At 40.4% G+C, this 11,716-nt stretch overlaps 1 protein-coding gene across 1 annotated transcript in view; it reads left to right on the plus strand.

Annotated features, from left to right (window-relative positions):
• The window catches only part of LOC127164261 (NACHT, LRR and PYD domains-containing protein 12-like), a 78,488-nt gene extending 68,029 nt beyond the window's left edge, over positions 1-10,459 (plus strand). The window contains 2 exon segments of the mRNA XM_051108106.1: positions 9,018-9,064; positions 9,165-10,459. Coding sequence (XP_050964063.1) covers positions 9,018-9,064; positions 9,165-9,688 — 571 coding nt within the window. The 3' untranslated portion in view covers positions 9,689-10,459.
• Positions 10,460-11,716: the final 1,257 nt, after the last annotated feature.

Consider the following 11,716-nt stretch of genomic DNA (forward strand, 5'->3'; position numbering starts at 1 on the left):
GTTGAAATTTTATAGGTGGCGCTATCGAGCCATTTTGCCACACCCACTTCTGAAAACCATATCAGATGTAAATTTTCACCAGGACTGATGCGTGTGCAAAGTTTCATGAGTTTTCGAGCATGTTTAGGCCCTCAAAAAGACTTTTTACTTTGGAGAAGAAGAAGAAGAAGAAGAAGAAGAATAATAAACAGAGCAATTCCAATAGGGTCCTCGCACTGCAGTGCTCGGGCCCATATAATAATAATAATAATAATAATAATAATAATAATAAACAGAGCAATTCCAATAGGGTCCTCGCACCACCGGTGCTCGGGCCCTAATAATAATAATAATAATAATAATAATAATAAACGGAGCAATTCCAATAGGGTCCTCGCACCACCGGTGCTCGGGCCCTAATAATAATAATAATAATAAACGGAGCAATTCCAATAGGGTCCTCGCACCACCGGTGCTCGGGCCCTAATAATAATAAACGGAGCAATTCCAATAGGGTCCTCACACCATCGGTGCTCGGGCCCTAATTAAACACGAATAAACAATTCTTGTCTCAAGTAATCTCTCAATAAGTTTGGTTTTTAATCTGTCATAGAAACAAAGAAACATTTCTATAATTAGACTTAGACATTTTGTTAAAACTTTTTTTTTGAGTGTTGATTATTGTATCTAAAAATAAACAGAAATTGACTTTAATAGTTTGGGCTCTCTTATTAACAGTAACCTTTAATATTTTTGTAATTTCAAGTAATAGGGCTTCCTATTTTATAGCATTAGCTGAGATAGATTTTTTTATCCTTAAGAAAACTGTAATTATAATTGAATTTATTTAGAGACAGAGCCACAAATTGCTCAGTAAAGTACTGTTTAATAATTTAATGTTTTCTCCCCCTGATCTATACTGATACTGATCATGATATTGTAACCCCTATAAAATTTCAGGGTCACAGACATTCAAAGTTAGAGAACAGAAAATGGTTGTAGTGGCTAGCAAATTCCACTAGGGTAAATAATATGGGATAATCACAGGGAGAAGTAGGGATTTTTGCTAAGAACAGAACGGGGAGAAGATATGCTGACTCGGCATGAGAACTTTTGTTAGAAAGAAAAGTTAAACGAGTGGAAAAAGAAAGAAATTAGACTGATTCTGATAAAATTCAAAGGATGATGGGCAATTCATGATTTGTTTCATGGAACTGTGAGTTTTGTTGTTTTTCATTCTAAACTTCTTTTGTAATTGTTCTCAGAAGCTCAATGTTAAGAAATAAAACTGATTGTAATGGATGATGAACGAATATTGACAAATGTGCACTGAAAGTAAGATATAAGCATTATTTTGCTGTGGGGAAAAAAAAACAATCTCAGCAGTTGATTGTTAGACACATGTGCGGTAGTCATGCCAATGGGGCATTTTTTTCCCCCCAATCTGGTGGTTTTCTGTTCGGGAAAAATAATCAGAAGCTATCATCTAGTAAAGTGCGACTTTATTTGTTCTGTTTTTCAGTTGTGGTGTACAATAACGGTATGTTTAACGTGCTCTGTTTAATGTGTTAGTGTGACAACTTAGTATTTGTCTTTGCGAAAAGACGGTGACAGACAAAGTTAAAAAGAAAGTAATCCCCTGCATTGTGCAGGTTGGTTTTTTTGTAGTTCTCTTCTAGATGTACAGTTCCCAAGTCGATAATGGAAATTGAACGGCGAGCCATCTGTGACCTTCAGTATCACACTGCATCGTTTTCTTGGATGCAGATAAGGAAAATACACTACATACCACACACATTTGGATAATTGATCGGATCATCATTTAAACTACCCGGGTAGAAAACATTTTTTTCCGCTTTCCTAATTTTTCTTGGACGTAACTCAACAAAAGACAGATGAGGAGACTTTTTTTTCTGTTTTGGGACTTTTCATTCTCTGTTTTCAGATTGTATTTTGTACATATGTGGTAACACTACAGTTCATTTTGTTCATGGTACCAGTACAGTATTTTTCTATTCTTACATCCATTATTGTTGCGTTGCTGTCATTCTTTAAAAAAAAAAAAAAAAAAAAAGAATCCTCCCTCCGAACCTAAGTTTGATTACTGTGCCCACAAAATTATACTTGGTCACCATTTAGGGTGTTTCAAACAACATGGATGTTGCCAAAATGGCTTCAGCTACAAGTGGGCCACTTAAGGGTCATCACACCTTTAAAGAACTCAGCCATATATAAATACCATATGATGTCAGCCACATCTGTTTTCATTATATGGCTCATTTTGGGTTGGGTTATGGGACTGGGTTGGGTTCGGTTCTGGCTAAAAAGATGTGAGCCAGTTCTAGGGCCAGGGAACACATACTAATCTGGGCCACACTTTATCTGTTGATATGGGCCAGATCTGGGCCAAAAGAAAATTTGCTGATTGGGTAAAGTGGCCTGCATATGTGACCCAGTTATCTTAAATATACCTGGGCTAGTTTTGGCAAAGATATGGCACAATAAGCACTGTCTAAAGTGGCTTTGAGCCTGAAGTGACATATAAAATGTCAAATATTGCCCAAATAATTCAAAAGAATTTGGGCCACTTTTGGCAAATATATGGGCACAATGAGCATTGGCTAATCAGTGTGTTAGCTTAACTTGTCCCACATTTGATATGGCAAATATGCCCCATATATCAAAACAGATAATGGTTAAAAAAGAGGCTTGGATTGGGTAGGCTAGGGTGTGTAACAGTGTAAGAGAGAAGAAGAGTGGAGCAGGTAGATGGAGATGAGCAGAGAGGTGGATATAAAAGAGTGGAGAGGAGGGCACTGGTGTATTGGGAAGATCAAGAGGAAAAGCTGTAAGAAGACATGGACTGAGAAGAAGTGTAGAGTGAGGTCGAGGGAAAGGTAGAAGGTACAGACAAATTTCAAATGAAATCAGTTACCCTAATAGACCTTGTAAGAAATCATGGCCAGATCGAAAGTCTTTAGAAGAGTCTTTTAAAGAGTTTAAATACTGTGCTATGATTTTGATAGTGCAGTTTTTTAGTCCTCCTGGGACAACTTCTGTTTTTTACATGTAAATGTCCAAACATTATTCTTAATTGAAGTTTGAGAACATTCAGGTGGACAATCAAGATTATTTTTAATGGAACAAGAGCATTATTGATATGATGGTCCAGAACAACACCAGTCACAAAGGAAGAGGCCTGTGGAGATGATGAGAGGAGCTTGTCAAACAGATTCAGCCTTCTCACATTTTTTGTTTCCTCTAGGATGTAAGCACATCAAGTATGTAGTGTACATAAAATGCAATGCAGATGAAATTCTCTTCCCGATATAAATGAAAGGAAAGATCAATCATTTTGTGTAACAGGAAGCACACACATAAATTTATATATGTATGAGTATGTATATACACCGAACAGGCATAACATTATGACCACCTTCTTAATATTGTGTTGGTCCCATCGAGGCATGGACTCCACTAGACCCCTGAAGGCGTGCTGTGATATCTGGCACCATAGCAGCAGATTTTTTAAGTCCTGTAAGTTGTAAGTTGCAAGGTGGGGATCCATGTATCGGACTTGTTTGATTAGCACATCCCACAGATGCTCGACTGGATTGAGATCTGGGGAACTATGGCGGGTATCATGTTAGAGGCAGTAAGCAACATGTTTGATATTTATAATTTGGGATCTTGTGGGGTCTGATGTGATCAGGAGCAGTAAATTAATCTTAATGACAACACAATTGATTTCCCCCTGATTAGGGGTGCGAATCAGGCTCAAAATCAGGCTTAAAATCTTTGAGTTGTGTTTACAAGTGTGACTGTGAGAATCACAATGAAGAATTATTTCATTTTATTTTATTACATCAGAAGTTTTGGTTTTAAATCTTATCTTTATATTATTTTATTTGTTATTATTATCAACTTTGTTGAAATGATTTCAGGAGCAGTATTGTGTCACTACTGTTTGTGTGATAGATCTAATGCTTTAATTTTGCATTTAAATGGAAGGTATATAATGTTAAATGATTTGGCAGAATATTTGTTTCTTCCTGATAATGCTAAATGAGCACAAAATGTTTTTTTTTTTTTGTCACCAGTTGTTTTAACTGAAAAATCAGTTAAATATAAAATGGAACAACAAACACACTAATATGATGTGGACTGTTGTTGTATGTTTTTGTAGGCTGTCTGGCTGTATGGTGACAAAGAAAGGTTGTCATTATGTGTCTTCAGCTCTGACTTCAAACCCCTCACACCTGAGAGAGCTGGATCTGAGCTACAATCACCCAGGAGATTCAGGAGTCAAGCTGCTTTCTGAAAAACTGGAGGATCCAAACTGCTCACTGGACAAACTCGGGTATGTCAAGCAAGAGGGGTTTTTGGGTTTTGTTGTTTAAACTTTTCAGTGTCTCCATCTCTGTATATCTATATAGAGTCTAGGAGTTTCTGGAGGATGCAACAATAAAAAAATGTAAGATCATTAGTCTGAGGAGTAAAATTTTAAATAAACTGCTCAGACAAAACAAATTAACCCTTTCACGCGTACGATCACACCAGTGTGATAATTCTTGGCTGGTCCCTGGAGCGTACGATCACACCGGTGTGATTCGAACGTTCATCGCGTCACGTGATCAACTGCTGAATTCAAATCTGCTTTGGGGCTTTGGCTGGCGCTGAGCCAGATCGGACGCGCTGAGCGCTTGTCATATTATCGGAACTATTCAGTGTTTTCAACAATAAAATGCTTATTTTAGGTTCCAGACATTTACATACACATACGTCCTAGTAAAACGATGCCTTTATATTTAGCAAAAAACACGCCAATGTCTATGGCAGCGGCAATAATGATCCTTACAAATGTAATCTGACGACATGTTTTATTGATATCATATACACATTGTGTAGGTAACAATAAAGTTTACTCTGCTCTTCTCCAAGCTCACCAGAGACTTACTTTAATGTTTTTCGGGAGGAGAGGATGAATTTGCGTTTTGTAAATCCCACAGCTCGGATTCAGTGCGAACTAACATGGCGGCGCCCATCACTCGGCATAGATCAACTAACACGTTCATTATGAAAGTGCTTAAACCTCCAAATACATTTACTTGCACATATTTCAGAATCGGAATATCAGATATTTCATAATACAGTTGGCACGTTTGTGAATATTAATAATAAAAAGGGAAAAACTATATAAAAGTGATACATGTGTCATACAACGCTATTGTGGCTGCGGTGTGTCAGGTGACAAACACGACGCGTCGCCATGGAAACAATACGGCTATATGTTCTAAATAATGGTCACCTAAAAAAAACTCACTCTGGGGGCTCAGCTAGAATATTTTAAACTCGCGTGTGAAAGGGTTAACAACAACAACAACAACAAAACATTACTTTAACTCCCTAACTGGCCACAAAACAGGAGCAGACAGTGAAAATACAACTAAAAAATAGCAGCCACCTTCCTACAGCTTTTATAAAAGGTAGAAACATATTCAAAATGATATTTTATGTTGCAAACATTAACAACTTAAACAACTTAAATAAAGGAACAAAATAGCTCTAACGCTGAATATTACAAGTTACATGTTGGAGGCACTATTACAGTAAATTAATTGAACTTAGCTCAGATTAAAGAGCAAAGAGAAAGAGAAATGCAGAAAAAAACCTTTTCAGTCTCAGTTGGGGACCGGTTATCCTCTGACCTAAGTGAATGAAGAAAGTAGATCTGCTGCTTAATTAGTAGCAGACAACTGACTGCCAGAGGTGTTATTATCAATAAAGGCAGATCTTGATCTCTTTGTCTTCATCTTGTTAAACCAAGCAGAACAGTATGATATTTAACAGCACTTGCATGTCAGGATACTGTACTTGGTGGAAATAGACTGTATGTCATGTCTGTGTTATGTATGTGATCATAAAAAAAAAATTACTCAGAAGAAATGTGACCTCGGCATCTTGACCAAATTTGCCCATTGCCCTCTCATCATCATGACCTCATAACCATCCTCATATACTCGTATACAAATTGGCTGCATCACTTTGTCTCCTCTCCACCAATAAACTAGTGTGTGGTGGGTGTTCTGGTGCATGACGTCGTTTCAGAAAGGGGGTTTCCCAAGGTTGCTGATTGGCTGGAAGTTTGTGGTCATTCTAAGTGATGTCTTGGGCGTTGGCCTGAGGATGGAGTCATGTACGCTGGTTGACGTTTTGAGGCTGGCACAAAGTCTGAGACACGGCTTAGCACCAAAACTTAACTAAGAACACAAAACTCCGAACGGAAAAAAAAGATTGAAGTAAAAACGACAACAATGTTGGCCGGCAACAGCCTGTGACATCACTTCTGGCATGACCACAGTACGAAAAGTAAAGTAAAACACAACAATTGCTTTTTCATCTGAAGCTTACGTCCGAATCATGGCGACGAGACTAGAGGACGCAGTGTCTCGTTCTCCTCTCAGGGAACCAGGGTTACATATGTCGCATGTACGCATGTATGCATGTATTACTGTTATTTGGGGACTTAGCCTGGCAGATGCTCACAAAGTATCTGCAAGGATACATAAATGGAGTGGGACCCAAGGTGGTCGGGGCCTGAACCAACTCAAGAAGGGTACGGGCCGGAAGTGCGTGAATCCCTACCATACAGGATTTTAGAATGGATGCAAAATCTAGGTGCATTCCAAACCACAGTGTGGATTTAAGAAAAGTGTCCAAAGACTTGTGTGTGCACTTACCGTAAATATGGATTTAAGAAACTGCCAAAAGGTTTGTGTGGGCACTTACTATAACATGGATTTTGGAAATACTGCTTATTCAGAAGCGGTGTGCTGGTAGATAACCTTCTAGATGAGGGGAGCACTGCTAGGCATTCCAAACAGGGCTCCAAGGGGTAGACCCTCTAGGGCGAACCTCAGTTCCCCAGTTGGGACAATGCTCAAAGCCAACCCTCAAGGTGAGGGGAGCATCGCTACACCAAACAGACAATTTAGCCACAGCTAACTGACAGTTCTGCCATGGAGCCGATACACTTGACCAACGTGAGAGGTCACTGCTTAGGGACAGGCTTCTAACCCGAAGAGACAAGAAAGAACAACTGATCTGCCCAGGGGTGACAAGCTCTTAAGAGATCTTCCCGCTGTGAGGAGAGCATTGTCATGCCCTGCAAAAGAGGCCTTGGAAATGTTATTTGATCACAGGAGACTAGACATTTCGGCAGAGACAAATCTGGTTCAACTCAATATGGTTGCATAGAGAGCAGCAGCGTCCCCAGCCCTCGGGCTGTGTTGTGGGTATTCTCTTGAGGGGGCATAGGTCACTACCACCCAAGCAGACCTGTACTTATTATCTTGATAGAAAGCATGGGCCCTGTTCTAACCAGGCCCACAGAGCCTCAACAACAAGGGGCTAGATTCGTAATCTTTGCCCCTCAGAGCACTCAGAAGGGTTTCCGCAGAAACACCTTTCAGTCACATGTTGGTGAAAACATAGTGCGGTCAAGCCCAGTCCATGGAGGGGTGACTCACTAGATCACCAAGACGGTGTGAGGTTGGCTGTATGATGCTTGGGTGGGTACCCTGAAACAGGAAGCTACTCAGGGTGGGATGCAGATACAGTGTCTCAGTCAGGTGGCCTCTAAGGCATGCGTGTCCAGCCAGGGGTGTCCAGGAGCTTCCTGTGACAAGATAATTTCCAAAGAGGACCATAGCCCTAGATGTAATGCTGTAGTGGGGACCTGAAGGCCAAAAGTGGCCACGACGTCCAGGTAGATTTGACAAAGGCAGATCCAAATAGACAAGCATAGTCAAAGACCAGAGGTGGGGGGGGGGGGGGTGGTACTTGAAGAGGACCTATCTAACAGAAAGAAAAACACAACAGACAGGTCCCATAAATACAGCAGAAGAGGCTAGACACACAATGTGGTGTGCGAGTCGTGACACTAGTTTTCTGGGCTTGTCTAAACACTATTAAACCTTCAGATCATCTGTATATTGTTGGATCAACTATTTCTCATCTTTCTCTTGAAAATATCCCATAGATTCTCTATGGGGTTCAGTTTAGGCATGTTGGCTGGCCAGTAAAGCACAGTGATATCATGGTCAGCAAACCACTTGGAAGTGGTTTTTGCACTGTGGGCAGGTGCTAAAGTCCTTCTGGAAATGGAAATCAGTATCTCCATATAAAGCTTGTCAGCAAATGGAAGAATGAAGTGCTACAAAAAAAAAAAAAAAAAAAAAAAAAAAAAACCTGGTAGATGGCTGCACTGACTTTGGACTTAATAAAACACAGTAGACCAACACCAGCAGTGTTACGGCACCCTAAATCATCATTGACTTCAGAAACTTCACACTGGACTTCAAGCAGCTTCGATTCTGTGCCTTTCCAGTCTTCCTCCAGACTCTGGGACCATGATTTCAACATGAAATGCAAAATGTACTTTTATCTGAAAAGAGGACTTTGGACCACTGAGCAACAGCCCAGTTCATTTACTCCTTAGCCCAGGTAGGATGCTTCTGATGTTGTTTTTGTTTCAGAAGTGGCTTGGTAACCCTTTTCCTGAAGATGTCTGAGCATGGTGACTCTTGATGCGCTAACTCTGGCTTCATTCCTCTCCATGTGAAGCGCTCCCAAGTGTTTAAATCAGCTTGACAGTATTCTCAAGCTTGGTCATCCCTGTTGCTTGTGCACCTTTTCTTGCCCAATTTCTTCGTTCCAGTCAACTTTTCATTTAATATGCTTTGATACAGCACTCTGTAAACAGCCACCCCATTCAGTAATGACCTTCTGTGACTTATCCTCTTTGTGGAGGGTGTTAATGATTGTCTTCTGAACCATTGGCAAGTCAGCAGTATTCCCCATTATTGTAGTTTTAAGGAACAAGAGATACCCAGAATTTATACCGTAGGGATGAACATTTAGTGAAACTCAAATGCAAATATTCTAATATTTTAAGATACTGGATTTTTCACTTTCATGAGCTACCTTGTCAACTACATAGCAAACATTTTTTGACTGTCTGAATGTGTGTTTTCTAGTGTGGATCATGGAGGAGAATCCAGGATTACAGCAGGACTGAAGAAATGTACGTCTACACACACACACACACACACACACACACACACACACACACACTACTGTAATGATTGTTGTTGTGTTATAAATGTCTCTGTTCTTGTGTTCAGGGATTTGTTTTCTCACACTGGATCCAAACACAACATACACTAAACTCAGTCTGTCTGAGGAGAACAGAGAGGTGACACGGGTGGACAAGAAACAGTCATATCCTAATCATCCAGACAGATTTGGTCGTGTGTATCAGGTGTTGTGTAGAGAGAGTGTGTGTGGACGCTGTTACTGGGAGATTGAGTGGAGTGGAGAATTTGGTGTGTATATATCAGTGTCATATAAGAGCATCAGCAGGAAGGGAAATGTTGAGTGCTGGTTTGGATGTAATGATCAGTCCTGGAGTTTGTTCTGCACTCCCTACAGTTACTCATTCATACACAATAATATAGTGAATAATCTCCCTGTGAATCCCATCAGTCGTAGAATAGGAGTGTATGTGGATGAGAGTGCAGGAACTCTGTCCTTCTACAGCATCTCCAGAAACACAATGAGTCTCATCCACACAGAACAGATCACATTCACTCAGACGCTCTATCCTGGGTTTCATGTTGGCTATAAATCATCAGTGAAACTGTGTTGATGAATCAGAATAGACTGATGAGAGATTGTACCCATAATGCTTTGAGCTGCATGATGGATCAGTAACAGTGAGATGTTCTGGAGTCTCTTTATGACATTAATACTGCAGCTCAACTTCTGTCACTCAAATAACAGTCAGAAATCCTCATATAGACAGTAAGTGTGAGTATATTTGTGTCTGATGTCTCTCATCAGTCAAGTGAATGAAGCTGTCAGAATACAATGTATTTAAGATTTAAATGTGTTTAAGTTATAAATTAATAAAAAATATGCTATGGTTTTAATAATACTCTTACATAAACAGTTACTATTTATGCAATTGTAATTATGTATTTATTAATAATAATAATTTCTAAGGATTTCTAAGCTACCTTTCATTGATGACTACTGGGCAAATGGAGACCAGGGTCCCTCAAGTTGCAAACCTCATGTCATCTAAGAGGTTCAGACTGGTGAGAAGGCTTGTCCAATTTAATGACAACACCCAGTTCCCTGGCACCATCGACAGATTCTTCAAAGTCCGGCCGCTGTTTAGTCTCCTGGTTACTGCCTTCAGATGTGAGCCACAGACCCCCAAGCAGTCTGTGGATGAAGTTAAATCTGGACAATATGGGCAAAATGATCATGATTATTGTTTTCATATTAGTCAATATCAATAATTATCATGATAAATGTCAAACCTTTATCTCTTTCAAGTTTAAAGTCAGATTGCTCCAAAGTTAGTAAGAAGTTGTAGAAACCAGACCATTAATTTTCATTAACAAAATAAATGTCTTGCACACAGCTTTAAACTAGTTTGAATCACAGAGTCATTTGTGTTCATTGCTGAATTCAATTGTCTCATACTGGATCTAAATGCGCTATTTAGTGCTTGCGTGAAGTAAATGCATCTTCTCTAGTGAGCTTGTGCAGTGCAGCAGTTTGAACTTTGGTCCGAGTGGATAAATGGTCCTGTTACATTCCACTTTTGGCACATAACAATTATATCTAACATTTATTGAAATCTTCATATCGTTTTATCGAGGAAAATTATATTGTGATAATTATCATTATAGAATATTGCCTACAAAGGCAAGACAGCTGGCAACTTTAGGCGATACATCAAGAACAAGCCGGACAAATGAGGACTTAAGATGTTTGCCAGGGATCTGGAGGATGGCTTTATTCATGACCTGGTGCTATACCAGAGCAAAACTACACTGGAGGCCTACAGTGTACCCATGATGACTGAACAACAAGCCATGGGTTTTAGCAGCCAGATAGTCTCCGTCCTGGCCAGCACAATGTCCTACTCTACCACCACAACCATCTTTGCGGACAAAAATCTTAGCCTGGATATAGTGCGGTACCTCAAAGACAAGAACTGCAGGTACACAGGGACAGCCAGGGATGACAAAATGGGCAAGCCTCCATTTAAGTCCATCAAGGTGGTATGTATGACTGTGTCACCAGTGATGATGGGATCCTGGACCTCAGTTGAAAGGACAACAGGGTCGTCACTCTGCTGTCAACAGACATGGGGGTGGAGCCCATATTCTCAGTCTACCGGAACTGCAGTGATGACAAGAGAAAGGAAGAGATAAGCTGCCCTGCTGTTATCAAGAGCTACAATGCCAACATTGGGGGCATTGACAAGAGAGACATGCTGGTGCACCTCTACCACACCCCCATGAAATCCAAGAGGTAGTACATGCAGATGTTTGCATATAGATCTCTGCCTCACGAATGCCTAGATCATGTACAGGCGGGACATCAAGGCTCTTGCTGTGGATGGCCTGTCGAACTTCCTGATGGAGGTGTTCAGGAATTGCAGCAGCCAGAGGCAAGTCATATCTCACCCCCGAAGGAGTTCTGCTGATGTCCCCAAGCCTGTCCAGGGACACTGTAGCCACACCCCAAATGATTCTGTGCAGTTTGACGTGTTCCATGCCCCTGTCTACACCAACTGGCAGACCTCCAAGTACTGCGGCAGGAAGGGGAAACATATTGAGGTCAAACATGGTCTGCAGGTTCTGTAAGGTCAACCTGT

This window comes from Labeo rohita, chromosome 4 (genome assembly GCF_022985175.1).
Source record: "Labeo rohita strain BAU-BD-2019 chromosome 4, IGBB_LRoh.1.0, whole genome shotgun sequence".
In the NCBI taxonomy this organism is placed as follows: domain Eukaryota; kingdom Metazoa; phylum Chordata; class Actinopteri; order Cypriniformes; family Cyprinidae; genus Labeo; species Labeo rohita.